The sequence below is a fragment of the Lytechinus variegatus genome, chromosome 6, assembly GCF_018143015.1.
Source record: "Lytechinus variegatus isolate NC3 chromosome 6, Lvar_3.0, whole genome shotgun sequence".
In the NCBI taxonomy this organism is placed as follows: domain Eukaryota; kingdom Metazoa; phylum Echinodermata; class Echinoidea; order Temnopleuroida; family Toxopneustidae; genus Lytechinus; species Lytechinus variegatus.
The window spans coordinates 13,334,719-13,355,220 of NC_054745.1; the positions used below are offsets into that span (position 1 = coordinate 13,334,719).

Genomic DNA, 20,502 nt, shown 5'->3' on the forward strand with positions numbered 1-20,502 from the left:
CACTAACGCGAAGATTCGTCCAAAGCCCCCCCCCCGGTTTGGCCAAAAGGGTATGTTGGGACAACCGGGGGGGGGGGGGGGCCTTTCCCGAACCTTCGCGTTCAGTACACTCAGCGGCTAATTGTGAAGGCGTACGGCCTAGTACAGTACGGCCGGACGGCTAGCCAGGGCGGCAGGGCGATGGCGCGATCCGCTCATCGCTGCGGAAGCATATGTGAACAGTGGCGACAGAAATGATCCGAGTTTAAAGAAGCTTAACTTACCTAGAATCAAAATGAATCGTTGAAATGTCTTAAGAATATTTTCAAGCAAGTACTTGCATCACTCTTTCTTGAAAAATGCATGATTCTGCGGAAAAGGAACTCAATTTCGTCGGATCACCGTTTCGACATTATCGTCACCAGAAACAATGTAGCGCGGCGTACGTTCGGGCATTGCGCAATACCAGGGGATATATACTTAGAGAAGAGAAGACCACGACATGGCTGCAATGCAGAAATAGCTAATTAGTTGGGAGCGGCGCCTCGAAACTAGCGGTTGCAGGTTCGAACCCTCTCACTTCGATCGATGATTTTTTTTTTTATTATTATTGATTATTATAATTAATTATTATTATTATTTTATATTATGTTGATGATGAAGATTATGATGATGATAATCATCTGTGATATTTTATTATTATAATGATCATTATTATCATCGTTCTTATCTTTATTATCATTATTATTATTATTGTTATTATCACTATCATTATTATTACTACTAATATTATTATTATCATTATTATTCTTATCATTATTGTTATTATTATCATCATCATTAAGTATTATTTTTATCATTATTAATATAATTATCATTATTTTTTATTATTATTATGATCCATAGGACTAGTAACATGTTAGTATTTGGGTTAATTATCATAATTATTGTAATTAAAATAATTCCTTCCTTTTTTTCTTTTCTTCTTCTTATTATCATTATTATTATTATTTTTATTATTATTATTATAATTATCATTATAATTATTATTTTTATCATTATTTCAAACAAAATAAAACGCACCCTTAAGGCACTTCCGGGGGGGGGGGGGCTTTGGACAAATGGATGCGTTCCAGTGAACGCGACGTGACGTAACGCTCCAAGCGCACCCTTTCGGCCAAGCCAGGGAGGCCCACTGTGGACGAATCTTCGCGTTAATGTCAACGCACCCTAACGCGACATCACCCACCCTTTCGGCATAAGCCAACCCTGGGGCAAGTGTCGAGGGTTGGGAAAGTATAAGTTGGGCTAGATTTGAATTAGGTAGGAATAGATCTAGATAGCATCGATTAATAAATAAAGTAGATCTAACTAGGCCTAAGTAGGACTAAGAAGCAAGACCAGATCCTCTGTTAACCAAGTTAGAAATTATATCTAAGTCCTAGATGTATTGATAATAAGACCGAGTCTAATTATATTTATAAATAACAATAAGAGTTAAGCTGGTTTGGGACTAAATGCAGAAGCCTGAATTTAATGGTTATGAAAATAAATTTGATAATCTACAACTTAATGAGGATTGACAATGACAGTGAAGCAGATGACAGGCGTATCTTTATCCACACTCCGCTTCATAGTTTATTCCTGAGTCTCGATCTACTGAAGATAGATGCAGATCTCCTCCTAGTTCTAACGTTACAGTGTACAAAATTAAGCTTCATTCTTCTTGTTTTAATCAATCGTGGTATTAATTGGTCCTTGTTGGAGGTGATCCAAATGGGCCCGATGTTCTCTCGATGCCCAGCCGGCTAATAAATGTGGTTAACACAGCGTTAATATAACCACAACACTGCAAGCAACATACAGGCTGCACTGGGCGACGATGACAATCTAACTTCAATTCCAAAGACCAAATTCTGCTCTCCTTTAACAGAGCTGTTAATATAACCACAACACTGCAAGCAACATACAGGCTGCACTGGGCGACGATGACAATCTAACTTCAATTCCAAAGACCAAATTCTGCTTTCCTTTAACAGAGCTGTTAATATAACCACAACACTGCAAGCAACATAAAGGCTGCACTGGGCGACGATGACAATCTAACTTCAATTCCAAAGACCAAATTCTGCTTTCCTTTAACAGAGCTGTTAATATAACCACAACACTGCAAGCAACATACAGGCTGCACTGGGCGACGATGACAATCTAACTTCAATGAATTGAAGTTGAATCTAAATTCACTTCGCGTGAGCTGTAACAGCGTGTAAACGCAGTGCAGAATAAACCAAAAGCCGATCAAGTGTAAACACGGTATTAGAGTTGCATTTAATGTTGACCCGCACACGATTACCGTCTTTACACTTGATCGGCTTTTGGTTCAGAACCAAAAGCCGATGCAGAATCGGCTTTTGTTTTTTTTTTTTAAACTGCGTTACACGCTGTTACTAGTCCAGGATAGGCCCCATAGAAACTTGACCAAACCTTGTTTTTTTTATATATACAATATTTTTTTGATGGTTTCTTGTCAATTCGAGGGTGCTGATTACGAATCTGGATGATGCCACTCGTGTAACCTTGAGCATTTTCCGCAAATTGGCAAAATCCAATATGGCCGCCAAAATATGCAAATTACCCATAAAAATCCTAAAATTGGCTATGAAATGCATGGAAGCGTGTGGCAGGAGTAAAATACACTCTGAAAAAATAATTTTTGACCAAATATTTATGTTCCTGATTATTCAAAATGGCCGCCATAGTCCATTGTATACTCTATTATGTACAATATGAATAGGGAAAACTAATTTTTACAAAAATGAGCACTAAACCGCAAAAAATCGCGATATATGAACGAAGTAATATATGCAAATCATCATTACTAACGAGATATATCATTTATTATGTCATAAATGGGAACATTTCTGTATTTTGATGTCTAAAATGGCCGCCACTGGCCCAAACAGTATTGCGTACAACGGCAATGGGGGCCAAAAAATTCACAAGAGTGATCACTAAAATGCATATTATTAAGATTAAACGAGTGGAATACTGACTAAAAACATAATTGTTAACGAAATATATTATTAATATGCCATGTATGTGATGAATGTTGTATTTAGATATTCAAAATGGCTGCCAAAGGCCCTAAAAGCATTATCCACAATGAAAAAGTGGGGCAAAGAAATCACAAGAGTGATCACTAAAATGCATATTATATGTGATAAATTCATGGGATACTGTTTAAAAACGTATTTTCTAACGAAATACATCATTCAGGTTTAAAGTTTGTGTTAAATACTGTATTTTTACTTTCAAAATGGCCGCCAGAGACATTAACAGTATTATGCACAATGCAAAGTGGGAAACCAATATTCACAGGAGTGAGCACCATAAATGCAGGTATTAGTGATCTATGAGTAAAATATTGTCTGAAAGCATAATTTCTATTAAGAGATATCATTTATTATGCCAGATAGGTGATAGATACTGTTATTGGAAAGTCAAAATGGCCGCTACAGGCCCTACGATATTATACACAATGTGAATGGGAACAAATTATTTCAGCATAATTTGGCTTTGCTTGGCCAATTGGGGATGTATGAGTGAAATATCGTCTGAAAACATGATTTGTAACAAAATATATGATATCTTATGTAATTTATGTGATTAATGCTGTATTTTGACATTCAAAATGGCCGCCATAATCCCTATATTTATCATGTACAATGCGAATGGAGAAACTAATTTTCACAAGAGTGAGAATCATGAAATGCATATGACTGTGATATACGAGTAAAAATATTGTCTTAAACATGATTTCTAACTAAATACATCACATTTTGGTTGTGGAGGTTATGAATGCTGTACTTTGAAATCCAAAATGGCTGCCATAGGTCCTAAAAGTATTATGTACATTGTAACATTAGACATATAATTTTGACAGAATTTGGCTTTGTTTGACTCTAAATATTGCCTATAATTGTGAATTCTGATGCAAGGGTGAAATATTGTCTAACACCATGGTTTCTAACGAGATATATCATAATGTTGTGTATTTAAGGTGATAAACACTGCATTTTTAAATGAAAATGGCCAACATAAGCCCTTATCGTATAATATACAATTTGAGTGTAGACAAATAATGTTCACAAAAAGGGCATATGGCAGCCATTTTGTATGTTGAAATACAGTATTTATCACATAAATTACATAAGAGATGATATATTTTGTCATAAATCATGTTTTCAGACGATATTTCACTCATACATCACCATTTGGCCAAGCAAAGCCAAATTCTGATGAAATAATTTGTTCCCATTCACATTGTGCATAATATCTTAAGGGCCTGTAGCGGCCATTTTGACTTTCCAATAACAGTATTTATCACCTAACTGGCAGAATAAATGATATCTCTTAATAGAAATCATGCTTTCAGACAATATTTTACTCATAGATCACTAATACTTGCATTTATGGTGCTAATATTGGTTTCCCACTTTGCATTGTGCATAATACTGTTAATGTCTCTGGCGGCCATTTTGAAAGTAAAAATACAGTATTTAACACAAACTTTAAACCTGAATGATATATTTCGTTAGAAAATATGTGTTTTAAACAGTATCCCATTAATTTATCACATATATATGCATTTTAGTGATCACTCTCGTGATTTCTTTGCCCCTCTTTCTCATTGTGCATAATGCTTTTAGGGCCTTTGGCAGCCATTTTGAATATCTAAATACAACATTCATCACATACATGGCATATTAATAATATATTTCGTTAACAGTTATGTTTTTAGTCAGTATTCCACTCGTTTAATCTTAATAATATGCCTTTTAGTGATCACTCTTGTGAATTTTTTGGCCCCCATTGCCATTGTACGTAATACTGTTTGGGCCAGTGGCGGCCATTTTAGATATCAAAATACAGAAATCTTCCCATTTATGATATAATAAATGATATATCTCTTTAGTAATAATGATTTGCATATATCACTTCGTTCATACATCGCGATATCTTTGCGGTTTAGTGCTCACTTTTGTGAAAGCTAGTTTTCCCTATTTATATTGTACATAATATAGTATACAATGGACTATGGCGGCCATTTTAAATATGAGGAAAATAAATATTTTTTCAAAAATTGTTTTTCAGGGGGTATCTCACTCCTGCCACACAATTTCATGCATTTCGTAGCTAATGTGCGGACAATTTTAGGATTTTTATGGGTAATTTTCATATTTTGGCGGCCATATTGGATTTTGCCAATTTGCGGAAAATGCTCAAGGTTACACGAGTGGCATCATTCAGATTCGTAATCAGCACCCTCGAATTGACAAGAAACCATCAAAAAATATTGTATATATAAAAAAACAAGGTTACGCCTCTTCTATCCTGGACTATACAGCTCGCGGTTCAGAACCGCGAACAGGGGCCCGTTGCAGAAAGAGTTGCTTTTAAAAAAAGTAAAAAAAATCAAACGCAAGTCCCAAATGCGCGCTGTTGATTGGTTGAAAATGAAGTTACGCATGATTTTTAGAGATGCGTTTGATTGCAACTCTTTCTGCAACGGGCGCCAGATGCAAAACCTGAAATGATACGCACACCGACAATATACCTCATAACCTAGAAACGCTTGATCCGTGCGCTTACAATTACGTCACAATGGTAAAGTAAATGAAATGCGCACCAATTGCCGATGCAGAATCGGCTTTATGTTTATACACAGTAAAAAGCCGATTCTGCATTGACTCGCGGTTCTGAACCTACTACTTTGGTAGTGCAAAATTGATGGTTCTGAACCGAAAGCCGATCTGAGTTAATCGCGTTTACATGCTATGAAAAAGCCGATGCAAAAGCCGATTCAATGTTAACACGATAGATATGTAACGCGCCATGATCAATACGAAGTAGTACGCGTCCTTGACTGGCTCTGAATTTCGTCAACATAATTCACAACATAATTTTGTAACATAATAACATAATCTCTTGAATTAGAAAAATGCATGATTGTTTTTTCTAAAAAATATCATATATGCTTTTCAAAATTCCGCTGTGAAACCACCGTTTACCAATAGTTACAGGGAGGTATGAAAACGTTGAAAGAAATAACAGAATTTGCAATCTGTGTCAATCACAACTTATAGGCGATGGATACCATTATTTGTTTATTTGTTCGGCTTTTTCCGCAGAGAGAAAATTATATTTAGAAAATTACTTCGCAAAGAGGCCTAACACTTACAAAATGGAAACATTATTCAAGACAGCTAAATCAAACACACTTATAAATCTGGCTGAATTTTGTAAAATAATTATGCTTTGCTTCTGATAGTGTAATCAAAGAATAGAAGCATTCATTTATTTCGTTTTATTTGTCTTTTATTGATTTATCTTGATTATAATCAATATCACATATTATGTATTATTTGATGAACTGTTATTTTTTTTATTTCGTTTGCCGTTGGTGCCTTTGTACGCATCCCAGCCATGGCGTATTTTCCTTCAGCACGAAATTTATCCACATTGTGCTGCACTCAACCCAGGTGAGGTGACTGGGTACTTGCCAGGAACTTATTCCTTGAAATGCGTGTGCGCTGTAATCATAGTAATTACGACAGCCAAGCTACAGCTGGGGTAATAATATCCAAGTCCTTTGGAAGCGCATAGAGACATTATTCATAATTGTGATATGCGCTATACAAGAACTGTTTATTATTATTATTATGTTTTACTTTTTTCTGTTTGTTCAAAAATTTAGTAATTCAAGAAATACTTTATTAATATCTTATTGTAATATTTTAGAGAAATATGTGGATTTCTTGGTTGAATATTTTGTTCATATATATATATATTATATATATGTTTCAAATTCAAATGTAAATATGTTTCAAATGTTCTTGTCTTCTCCAATACCCAATTGGGGTGATCTGAGAATAAATATTACTGCCATTACTGTCATTAATGCCATTACTGTCCGAAAGCAATATGGAAATAAATGTAAAATTTTACACCGTGTGAAAGCCAGTGATTTTTATTGTTTGAATTTTGGAGACTACGACGTTATCGTCGTTCCATGTGACTTCATTATGGCTTATAATATAAACATGCCTGTATGTCCTTGATAATGATGTGTCACTGAAGGCACCGAGCATCCCATGTGTTGATCTGCGTCAGCTAGAGCAAACTATCTCATACGCTATGGTTGCTGCCGTTGGAGCGAAGCCAGCTAAGAGCTTGAGCTAGACCAAGGGGACGGATCGGTTGCTGATATTTCGTCCAAGTTGTTGTTGGCTATTCAGCCCATCATCATTCAGTCAGTGTCCCAGGCTTTTACATCTGCCAGGAAAATTGCTATGGAGAATCTGAATCCTGTAGCTGTAGACGTTCCTGTCATGACGCTCCTCATCCGGAGCTAGTCTTCAGGTTTCGGGTCAACAGGTTAGAGCAATACTCACGCCGTGATAGTTGGAATGTCTTCAGCCTCAAGGAGACATCCGAAGAAGATATCAGCAGGATTGTGATCTGTCTAGTCAAGGAAATAGGAGTTGCTCTTAAATGTGAGGATATTCTGTGAGCCACAGAGTGATCACGAAGATGATGAAAATGTTTCGGAGAGATAGGAAAGTAGGAGTGATGGAGGCTTAACGCAAGCTGGAGGATCTTTTTTGGAAAGGTGTCTTCATCGTCAAAGACCTTACTCAAATCCGTGTCAAGATTGCTCGCAAGGATCAAGCTGTTTCCAAAGTTTGGACGATAGATAGGAGGTTACACTTCGTAATTCCGAAGGTTCTTTATTCCGAAGATTCGTACATGTACTTCAGAAACACGTAAATTGCCTCGATGTTCGTTAATCCGAAAACTTAAAAGGGTTCGTTAATCCGAAAATTTGTGCCGTTAATCCGAAGGTTCAATAATTCGAAAGCGAAATAAGGTTCGTTAGTCCGAAAACGAAATAAGGTTAGTTATTTAGTTTTCGGACTAACGAACCTTTGGAATTACGAACCTCATTTCTTTTTCGGATTAACGAACCTTCGGAATTCCTAACCTCACTTCGTTTTCGGACTAACGTACCTTCGGAATTACAAACCTCATTTCATTTTCTGACTAACGAACCTTCGGAATATCCGAGTCTTTGGAATAACGAAGCTTCGGAATTACGAATGTATGCGAGATAGGAAAGTGTTTTGTGTAGTAAAAGATGGAGATAAAAATGTAAACCACATGATTGACTCTCCTGACGACATATTCAAATAAGGATGGTCGGAAGAGCGCATGAATTCGACTTGTCTGTTCGCAAAATAGGATAATGCCAACCGGTAAATTAGATTTAATGTTTTAACTTACTCGGTTTAACCGTCTTTGGTCTAAAAAAATAAATTAACAGAACGTATTTTGGAAGGATATGTCCAGAATTATGACATAGAATATCTTATATAAACTAAGTCGAATGATATCAATGTTTTAATTCCCAAAGTTAAACCAACGGTGGAATTTATGGTATTGGCGTGTTGATAGAAGATAAGATATATGACTACTTAAAAATTATAAACAAAGCAAAGGCTGATACAATAATGTGGATAACAGTCTAGTTACAAAGCTTTCGGACTTGCATTCATTTTAGGATTAGTGTATAATCCTCATGAACAATGATTCAATATTGGAGGATATTGCATCCGATTTGATAAGGTTGAAAAACGTCCACGATTTTCCTTTTGGGCTTTTAGGTGATTTCAACGCAAGAAGAGGAAATGAAAATAATCAATTATTGTAATGATTTTATTGAATGTTCCAATGCCTTCTGCTTAGATTCATCTAAGTTTGTTTTATCCCATTACCATAACTTACATTTCGATAATTTGTTGAGAAAATCTAGTGACAGTTTTGTTTACGAACATGGTGAAAAAAAAATATTGAAATTTTAAGGAATGTTAATATTATCATAACTAATGGGCGTGTTGGATCAGACACACATAAAATAGAAAACTATATCAAAAGTCGAATGATTAATTTCTGGTGCAACCTTGTTCATAGTGGTCATGAAAAAAGGGTAAGGTATTTATCATGGTAACAAAATCTCCTTTACCCACATGCAAGTAATAATCGTTTAAATTTGCAGGTGCAATAATACTAATTCAGGCTTGTTTGGATTGATGGCATTAGATTAAAGCTGTTTATAGTCCAGGATAGGCCCCATAGAAAATTGACCAAACTTTGTTTTTTATATATATACAATATTTTTTTATGGTTTCTTTTCAATTCGAGGGTGCTGATTACGAATCCGGATGATGCCACTCGTGTAGCCTTGTTTAGGCCAGTGGCGGCTATTTTAGATATCAAAATACTGCAATATTCCCATATATGACATTGTAATTGATATATCTCGTCAGTAATGATGATTGTATATATTAATTCGTTCATACATCGCAAGTTTTTGCAGTTAAGTGCTCGTTTTTGAGAAAATTAGTTTTCCTTATTCATATTGTACTTACCTTTGTATACAATGGCCTATGGCGGCCATTTTGAATATGAGGAAAATCAATATTTTGTCAACAATTAATTTTTTAGACTGTACATGTATTTCACTCCTGCCACACAATTTCATGCATTTCACAGCCAATGTGCGGATAATTTTATTATTTTCATGGGTAATTTGCATATTTTGGCGGCCATATCAGATTTTGACAATTTGCACAAAATGCTCAAGGTTACACTTAGTGGCTTCATTCAGATTCGTAATCAGCACCCTCGAAATGTCAAGAAACATAAAAAATATTGTATATATAAGTAAACAAGGTTATGCCTCTTCTATCCTGGACTATTACTGTTTAGCACAATTCTAAGAATAAAAAAAATCATTCATTTCACATTCAGTGCTAAATCATTTGTGTATCTGAGCAAAAGTTAATGCTAAATAAATATAACATGCCCTCTAAATGACTCAGTGCTCTTGTTTTAACACTTGGCGCTTATTAAGCAATGATTAATCGTGAAAACCTCTTTCATGATTTCTAACCAACAATTATATCATATCCCCACTCGTAATACAAGGATGCCTTTGGGATATCGTGCTTTTTCCTGTGCAGCCCCAAAGTTATGGAATTGTTTGCCGTATTTAGTGAGATCCTGTCCATCAGTAGAAACGTTCAAACTTAAATTAAAAACTTATCTGTAAAAATAATCCCCATACATTCTTTACCCCCTTTTCTAATTTCGTTTTCAAGCATTTCATCAGCTCTAAAATGCAGCGCAGTATAATATATGCACATAGCTTCTGCACTCATTATTACAGACTTCATAGCTTACAAAAAAACCACACATCTAAATCATCTATGAACTGCTCTACAGTGCTTATCAAAAAAAGTTTACACTTAGAAAAAGTCCTGTAAAATTATACATTTGTAATATCCTTAAGACTTTTCTACATTTTACCATTGGCACAGATCCATTTAAGCAAATGACGATATAACTGTCGAAAAATATTTCCGCTTGAGGAAGCACCACTTACTTTTGAAAAATGATTTGCGCAGAACTTTAAAATAGTTATGCGAATAAAAGTAGACCTTAATCATGAAGAACACATGGAATTTAGCTAGTAAATTTGATTAGAAGATATCTTTTACCCTTTTAACTTGTTTCCTTGCCCATAACACTTCGAAGAGTGCATTGAAAAAAAGCCCCACCTCACTCCCCCACACACCAAGCCCATTGTGACGATATTTGCTTTACACTGAGCTGTGATTTACATGGAATGGCTTAGGCTTGATTTTCATTTTGTTAATCATTGTCAAGCTTCGGAAAAGTGTGGAGAAACAAGTATTGAATGAAAAATGACATGTAAACACACTTTAAATGATAAAACCTTAGTAAAAAAAATGTGTAACATTCTGTCAAAACTTTTACTGTCGTTGGATAGATGAGACCCAAACCACAGATTATATGCGAAAAAATTACCCACATGTTGTCTATTTTTTAATTCACAGGGCTTTTTCGAAGTGTAAACTTTTTTTTGATACGCACTGTATAATAATTCCCTCATTTGTCTATTCCTTTGCTTTTGTTTTGCCTGAAGACCAAAGGTGTAAAAGGCAACAAATTAATTAATTTAGAAATTCAAGATACAGCGTGTACTACTGAATGAGATAAAATACACATCAGCTTAAGACTTTTAACTTTGACCTAGATTTTACATCCTGTTCCCCCCAAAAAAAATACATAACCTCATGCATAATGCAGCTAAAAGATTTTATTATAAACTTCATATAACATTCAGCCTTTATCTCGGGTATTATTCAATCTACATGCTCTAGAAATCTTTATAATATCTCGACATAAACCTTGGGCCCACAGTAATTCCACTCGTTTAATCTTAATGATATGCATTTTAGTGATTACTCCTGTGAATTTTTTGGCCCCCATTGCCATTACACTCGATACTTTTTGGGCCAGTGGCGGCTATTTTAGATATCAAAATACAGAAATGATCCCATATATGACATAATAAATGATATATCTCGTTAGCAATGATGATTTGCATACATTAATTACTTCGTTCATACATCGCGATTTTTTGAAGTTTAGTGGCATTTTTTTGGAAAATTAGTTTTCCCTATATTGTACATTATAGAGTATACAATGGCCTATGGCGACCATTTTGAATATCAGGAAAATAAAGATTTTGTCAAAAATTATTTTTTCAGAGAGTATTTCACTCCTGCCACACAATTTCATGTATTTCATAGCCAATGTGCGGACAATTTTAGGATTTTCATGGGTAAGTTGCATATTTTGGCGGCCATTTGGGAATTTGCCAATTTGTGGAAAATGATCAAGGTTACACGAGTGGCATCATCCAGATTCGTAATCAGTACCCTCGAATTGACAAGAAACCATAAAGAATATTGTATATATAAAAAAACAAGGTTATGCCTCTCCTATCCTGGACTTGAGTGAGATATTTTCTAATGAAGCCAGTATTGCGCAATTGGTAACGAACTGCTCTGCAAATGCTTGTAATCTGGTTGGACATGGACATCCAATTGTCGATGTCCATTATGCATCTTTCAAGATTACACATAGCTTGTGTGCACTAGTTTGATCGGGTAATAACTGCTTTGAATTAAAGTCAAATTTTATGTGGTGACAAGTTCAATCCAAAATAATGTTGAGCATAATCGACCTCCATGCTCGGAAACGAGCCATGCATTGTATATGCTTGGCAGCATAGGCGGATCCAGGGGGAAGGGTGGTCTGAATCAAACTGTCCTTTTCAGAAAGGAATAGCAACAAGTTTCATCTCGCGCTTAGGAAGATAGTCATCATTTTCATATGATAACATGTTTTTAGAATGTCCCAGTCAACGCTCATATCCACCTCACAATTTTCCTTTAAAGTGCTTGAAATATAGAGCTTGAATTTATTGCTGATAATTAGAAACACACGGTACACTTTTAAACAAGCCAACCATTACAAATGAGGGAAGTATTGGCTTGTCTGCTGTGCAAACCCTTCACTCGAGTTTAGTGGTATGATGGTATGATCGCGCAGCCGACAGTGACGATATTGGGTTATTCGACACGTGTCTTACGGGACATTCAGAGAACATCTGACAGTTTTTCGACAAGAAAAAAAATATTCCAGTAACTAAATGTGATCATCAAGTACTTCCAGAGTGTTAGGAAAACCAAGACTTAACATGACTTGAATTCACATCTTGTATAATACAGAGCTAAAATAGTAATGTGTCGTACGGAACACAAAAAAGGTCGCTTTTTTGGAAACCTTAAGTTTGCACTCTAAAGTATTTTCATGAAAATTGAACTCAAATTGATGTTCACTTACCCAAGAAGAAACACATGTATGAAAAAAGCAAAATAACATTCTTGAATAAATAAAGCAAATAAAAAAAATTCAAGAACAGTGCGGCGTACGGGACATCTCTGAATTGAAGCCAAACTTTCTTACTATATGTCTCTTTGACTTCAATCTTCAATCAATTTTTTTAGATGATGATAATCCTATCAAAGTAAATACATTCATCATGTTAGAAACCGCTATTGGCTGAATAATTCAATATATCATAAACAGAATACTGTGTCTTACGGGACACTCGAGTGTTGAATAGGCACTTGCGCGTTGTATTTGGACAGCCTGTATAAAACAATGAAATTGTTATCAGTTAGAACGGATTATAATTTTTCATATTTTGATGAAAAGCCGTAAGTAGTCATTCAGGACAATAAAATTAAGTAACCTCATTCTATCCGTTATACATACAATTGGGGGGGGGGCAATATACATGCATCATAATTTTTTTTCATGATGGGAAATGTACAATAGTTCACAATTTTTTTTAAAAGCTTAAACAAAAACTCGAGGTTTTGTGTGAAGTTATATTTTAGTGAATTAAGTGATGATTTCCAATACACTATTTAAATAACGAATGAATGAAACTGTTTGTGTAAATTATGGGGCTAAAATTTTATGATTGTTCATATAAAATGTATATGTCACAACTGTCACTTGTAATTTCAGATTTTTTTTCTAAAGAAATGCTAACTTTTAACTTTTCTGTATTTAATGAAACCATATGCTTTGTCTTCTTTTCAAGATTTGTTTTAACAACATGGTTTGTCCTATTTTCCAGATTTTTCTTAACAACTGGAGAACAGAAAGGAGTTTCAATACTGTATATAGAAAAAAATAAGTGATCATCAATTACTCTCACTAAACAGGAGCTTTCTACAACGTACCAAGTCATTTCGAAATGCAGTACAAACCACGATGGATAGTTGTGAGGTTTATGTCGAAAATTAGTGGAACGGGACAGCAGAAACTTGTCCGAAGATTCGGACCGGCCGAAAAAAAATGCAAATATGCCGTCTGTCTGGAGTCAAGGACGACACTGCTGTTTTGACTCACCATTTTTGGCAAGAGCTGTGTTGTCATTAAAGTTTTTTTGACAAGGATTGTCTGCGTTTTAGAAAGCGTCTGAGAAGTGATTGTAAAAATTGTAATGACAGTTGCTGTAAATCAAGACAAGAGACTGACAGATTAGAACGCCATGCAACGGTGGTCTACAAGCTGTAAAAAAACCTCTCAGAAAGTGTAATGCCACATCACTTCAACCCCTCTTAGTCTACTATCATATGATTGAAGTTCTGTTAGGTTTGCATTACACTTTGTCCGATATACAAAAAGAGAAAGAAAATAACAGTTTGTATTCACAACCAATCTTTTTGAATACTCTAAAACCATATTGGCTAAGCCCATTTGGCATGTTTGGTGTACTATGACATGTATAAATTTGGTCGAATAACCGTTTGGTCTACAATACACTCGCGTTGTAAATGCACATGTCATGCCATTTTTACTTTGCCGGCTGCCAAGCTTGTTTAAATTCCATTTCGTCGACTATTCATCTTGCCCTTGGTGAAAACGAAAATTAAATTTATTCCCCGTTTATTCAATCCCATGCCCTGTATACTAAATTGTGTCAGACGAAGTGGCTATTGGAAAAAGGGTCTGCCTTAATTGAAAAAAAGGGAAGAGAGTAAAAATGTATGCTAATTACAACGAATGGTTAATAGACGCACAAGGCATAGACTACCTGGGATTGAAACAAACAGACATGAGACGCAGTGGGTGTAGACCTAGAGGTAATTAGTGATGAAACAACCCTTTTTACGATAGTCCCACAATATAATTTTCACTTACAAGGACGTAAATGTACTTCTGAAATAGCGTGTGCAACATTGGCAGTATGATTGTTTAATGGATTATTTCAAACTATCGGGTCGCCAGGTTACGTCATCTTATCGTGTAACAGGCCCAATAGTAAAACAGTAAAGGGCGCCATCAAGTGAATATAACGGGACAGCGGTAATTTTTTGAACGTTGGTTTTCGCTGGGTAGCCAGATGATTATATACAATCAATAACGAAAATTAATTAATTGAACAATGGAAATCATTAAGCTTTGTGGTTAAGCTTTCTAGAGTCATAAAATGCCGTCGGATGTCATCGGTCACGACCCTTCGTTTCTCTTGGATGTCACCGATCAGTGATTGTAGGACGACCACGAGTTCTCTCTTGAGTTCACCTGTCATCATTCGCCCGCTGCTGTATTCCTAAAACGAAAAGGTGAAAAGAAAAAAACACTCATACATGTTGGCCTACAACCTTAAAAATCACAAAATGTGAATTAACGAAGTCGTATTTGTATGGGCAACGGCGTACATACAAGGGCTTGGGAAGTTGCGTAATAAGCCGCAATTTTTGAGGGGGCAGGCATGACGTTTCGGGAACATTTCGACAATGTTCCGAGCGAAGAAACGAACGAGAAAAAATGCTGACCTTATCAATCCCCCCCAAAAAAAATCGAATTTGCCATAACATCCAGAATGATGATATTTCTTCCTTTTTATTTTCACTTTCACTTTTCTCCCTTTCTCTAGGTCGAAAAACAGTGGGGAGGGGACATTGCCCAAAGACCCTCATATGAATGCCAGAGGGCTTGGAGGGGGTATCAATTATTCCACAACCAAGAAAAACAAAATAAAAAGAAGAAGAAAAGAAAAGAAAAAAAGGGAAAGATGGAAGGAGAAATATAGAAATATAATATTATTCGTTTAATATTTCACAAAACTAGGTTTTCAAGTTCATTTATTAAAACCAATATACAATATAAAATCAATTACAAAACATATATCATGAGATTGTTAGGACCAAAGTGAAGCCGAAGCTTGTAAATTTTAGCCCTTTACATAAAATATATAAAATACATTAACGTGTATTTTCACGCACGTTTGCAATCAATGCGCAGACGTGTTCAATTAATATTTTGTCAAAAAATCTTCAATGAGAAAACAGCCTTTTTCGAAAATCGGTGAATCAATACAGCAGTATCGTCCAGGCCAAATGACGTATTTGCAATTTCTTTGTCCGGTCCGGATCTTCAAATGATCTGCTTTCTCGGTCCACTAACTTTCGACAAAAAACCTCTCAGCTCACTATAGACCAGTTCGTAGTTACTTCATGGACAATTTTGGTCAAATGACCTTTCATTTCTTTCAACATGATAGGCAGACTTCAAAGCAAGAAATTACGTAAGCTTGCCTTAAATAACAGGATGAAGAAATTGAATAGACCAGGTGACTAGAATAGCACACCAATAAACACTTAATGAAGGTATTTGTTGCATTCCTACTTTGAATGCATATCTTAGCATGTTGCACAATGTACTTGACAAACTGTGAAATACCAGTCGTTCGTGGAAGCATTGTTGTTTTTGTGGATGTAAATGAAACGACAATTCAAAAGAATAAATGAATAATCAAGACATCAAAGTTGGTGCTGATCTCATTAGATTTTAAAGCACCTGTCACTTTAGTACAAATGACCTTCTTCTGATCATGCGTAGAATCTTTTGATCATGCGCAGAAAGGAACTACGAACTTGCTTATTCTGATTTGACTTGCATTTTCAAATGAATTGACGCGTTGTAGAAAGCGTCTACGCGGTGATTGCCGAAAATTCCGATTATAATAAAAAAAAAGAGAAATCGAATAAAATCATGAAACTAAAAGGCCAACTCACCTCTTTGATTTGAGCCAAGCGGGCATCATCTTCAAATAAGAACGTCAAATACTGATTGGATATATCAACATCGCAGTAGCCGCCATTCTCCCGATGCTCTGCCTCTGTACTTCCTCCTCCAGAATAAGCGTATTTATTGATCTGTAAGTCACAAACGGGAAGCAAAATAAGACATCTTTAGTAAACGAATCAAGCCAAATCACGGTCATGTAGGGTCGGAAATATTATAAGGTATATAAAGAAGTGGTAACGTTATCAGACTTACCTCCATTTTGTAGTGAAAACTGTTTTTTCCCTCTTTCTTCAAAAATTACAATAATAGTTAAAAGCTTCTGCAATCATTCAATCTGATTGGCTAATCGCAAACTTGTCACAGAAATATTGCATTCGTTGTTACAAAAAGTTATATGTAAAAAAGGGGGGAGCAACCCTGTAGGAGGAACCCTGTAGTCAGTTTTGCCAGTATGACGTCAGTACTACCTTATTCTTAATCTCTTCCTGGGTATCGGTAAGGAAGATTGATGATGTCTTATCGCTGGCACTCATCTTGGTTTTAGCTCCTTGGAGGGCTGGGAAGAACGTTGAATGGATGAGGGCGGGCTTCAAGTAATTAAGCTTTGGTGCAACATCGCGAGTCATCCTGAAGTATGGGTCCTAACATGGGTGTCGATCACGGGGGGGGGGGGGGGATATATCCCCCCAATATTTCAAGTGGGGGATGGCCTGTATTATCATCCCCTCCAATAATTTAGGGGAGAAAAATAATAATAATGATGAAAAAATGAAAAGATTGATCATGATGATTATAGTATACCATATATCAGTTTGTTTCCCTCGCAATTTGTGTATACATATTGTTTTCCAGGACTTTTAAACAGATGGGTGGAGGTTCAAGATGAAAAAGAATGAAATGTTTATTTATATATTTTTACACATGGCATAAAAGGACCCCAACGAAAAACAACTTTTGTTGATAGGGTGTTCCATCCCACAAGTGGTAAGTAAATTAATTTTAATAAAATTAATTAATTCAAAAGGGTGGAAAAATAACCGGGAGTAAAATGGTGGCAAGATAAATCGTCTAAGGAATGACGGATAGCCCGATGGTGCACGAGAAGCCACACAGTTTGTAACTTGTGCTAGTTTTAATTCAATTCAATTGGTCCGAATCTGCATTTTATCATTATGCATTAAGAAGAAAAAAGATATTGCCAGTCGGGTTGTATACACAGAGGCGTCGATCCTCAATAATTCCGCATGTGCAACTAATAAGATAATAGTAAAATAGCATTGTAATGCTACACTTAAATCAGCAAGCGAGATTGAGATACCAACTCGATTTTGATTTAAAATCGTGCTCAAAATGTCTGCTTTTTAGATTGGAATATAAAGCTTTTCAGTTCGTGCTCGCATCATTTCTGTACCAAAAACCCATACTATTCATTATTAAATAGGTGACTAGAATGTCCTGCTTTCAGTTCGAAACCTCAAAAGAACTCCCGCTTCGATTTGCAATAATCTTCTGTTGGATATATATCTTGTTCTTTATCAAAAGCGTCCAATAATCTGTCTTTTTTTCCAGATCGAAATATCAAAATTTTCAGCTCGCGCTTTGCGCTCGCATCTATTGTTCTTCTAGATAACCATCTCAATCATTGGTACCAAAAATGCTCTGAATATCAAGCTTTCAGGTCAAAATATAAAGGAATTTCAGCTCGTTCTCTAGTGAGATACATGTATCTATCCTCCTCATGAGTTACTACAAACAAACCTAAACAGGTACATTTTTCCTGTTTTCATGTCATACTAAAAAATTTCAGCTCGCGCTTCGCGCTCGCATTGTTGGTGAGGGTGAGATATGTGTCTCTTTCTCATGAGTCATATATATATGTATATATATATATAAAAATATATATATATATATATATATATATATATATATATATATATATATATATATATATATATATATATATATATATATATATATATATATATATATATGTAGGCCTATGTGTGGGTGGGTGACTTTGTTCGTTTTGAGTGATAGAGCGCCTTTAGAACATTCATGATTTTGCTCCCCCCATCTGAAAAATGGATCGACGCCCCTGTGTATACATCATGCTCAATAAACAGATCACTATGTACATGGTCCAGACAATTTTTTTCTTTCGCATGAGTTTAAAATAGGCTCACTTGTAACACAATTTGAATTAAAAAAAATATATAAGTAAAGTACACTACAACAATAAAGGAATTTCCAAGATCACCATGCATATCAACCACTCCCAAATGCCCTTATTTGTGATTTTAGTGGGGGTAATGTTGAAAGATACCCATCCACAAAAAATTGTGTCAATCATCCCCCCCAACCAAGAATACCGATCGACACCCATGGGTCCTAATCAAGAGATTGACATGACTGCCCTCAAGAAATCATTGTTCGATAAACATTCATTCATCTTTGTACTGCTCTTTGACATTGCGTGTTATCTCAAAGTAAATCGTAAATGAGAGCCACAAACGTGTGAATGTCGTAAATTGTGTATTATTGCATTTTTTTTACAAAAGAATATCCCCGCCGTTGGTCCTAATCTGTTTTATTTTTAAAGCAATAAAGAAATTACAACGTTTATCAAAAATAAATATAAAAATGAGGGTTGAGAATCAAGAACTGATAATTAATTGGACTCTATATTTTTTTTATTGGTGAAATGCAGATTACATAATGATTCTGATGTTTAGTTGTTTATTTTTTTATGTTGGCGAACTCAAATTTCATTTGATTTTACTTAGTTCATCAAAATATATTTCTTTCATATTAGCAATTATTCACTGATATCTAGATATAAACTTAAAGTTCCATTGAAATCATAAAAATTGCTAAAATATGTATTATTGCAGTCTGTATGGCAAAAAAGTGTCCTAATTGCTTATTTGCCTCTTTTTCTCTGTTTCTCTCTCTTCCACCATTAACTTATCTGCTTCTTCTTCGTCTTCTTCTCTCTCTCTCTCTGCATCTCTTCTATCCTCCACTATTTTGATCCCTATCTGCTTTCCGATTCATTTCATATATCCACTCATCTCGACTCGGAGAAGTTTATTCTCAGCCAAAAAATGTGAACATTATACATGTATGCATGCATTTTTAAAAATCATGATTTTAAGTTATCATGCCTCGCCATTTGTCACACAAATAAGGACATAATGAATAGTCTAGCACAGCAGAGTGTGATCTGCTGTCTCCCCCTCTTGTCTTTCCTTTTCTTTTATCCGTCTACCTACCTTTTCCTTGCTTTTCTCTTTTTTTTTACTGTATACATGTCACATTCCATCTCTCAGCTCTATCTGTCTTTCTTTACAAACACACTTATTTAAACCCATAGTCTTGTATTGTTTTGTTTTGTTATAATCTAATATCAGATATAAATTGACACATTTCCTATTTCATACAAATGAGAAAATATAAAATGATCATGGTAACACATTAGGTATGTTCACATCTAGTTTGCATATTTTCCTATTTGATCGATAAGTATCGATTTAAAATTAGTCATGATATACTTTGTTACATTTATGTCTATATTAAATTTCGTTCGTAGTACTAATTTATTTTTTACCTTGTAATTGGTAATTCGTTTATGGTGTTTGCAATGAAAACTTTTGCAATTCGGCTTTTGTTACAAATAAAGTATTTTTGATAAACCATTTTGAATTGAGTTGAAATTGAATTGAAGACAGTATAGCTAATCCTATTGTCCTTTTCCATGCCACTAGCAGGCATTATTTTCCACCAAGAATCATTGTGAATTATACAAATAGCAATGATTACTCTGCCTCATACCTACATACGGAGGCTTAACTGAGACCTTCTGGAATGGTTTTATCATGCAATGGACTTCCCTCGGCATGCTCGTAGAAAAACAGTAAC

General features: G+C 35.2%; 1 protein-coding gene across 1 annotated transcript; it reads right to left on the bottom strand.

The window, feature by feature from the left end:
* Positions 1-12,968: 12,968 nt before the first annotated feature.
* LOC121416518 (tryptophan--tRNA ligase, cytoplasmic-like) lies at positions 12,969-17,221 on the bottom strand. Its single transcript, XM_041610011.1, has 3 exons — positions 17,052-17,221; positions 16,572-16,712; positions 12,969-15,103 (listed from the first exon to the last, which is right to left on the bottom strand). Exons 1-3 carry the CDS (start codon positions 17,208-17,210, stop codon positions 14,921-14,923), a joined length of 483 nt encoding a protein of 160 aa, XP_041465945.1. The 5' UTR covers positions 17,211-17,221; the 3' UTR covers positions 12,969-14,920.
* Positions 17,222-20,502: the final 3,281 nt, after the last annotated feature.

Bases quoted from the DNA above. Each gene is read 5' to 3' on its own strand.
- LOC121416518 (XM_041610011.1), bottom strand. From the start codon at position 17,210: ATGACTCGCGATGTTGCACCAAAGCTTAATTACTTGAAGCCCGCCCTC. The intron at 16,713-17,051 runs GTAGTACTGACG...TGTGACTTACAG, and splicing joins AGGAAGAGATTAAGAATAAG to ATCAATAAATACGCTTATTC. The intron at 15,104-16,571 runs GTGAGTTGGCCT...TTTTCGTTTTAG, and splicing joins GCTTGGCTCAAATCAAAGAG to GAATACAGCAGCGGGCGAAT.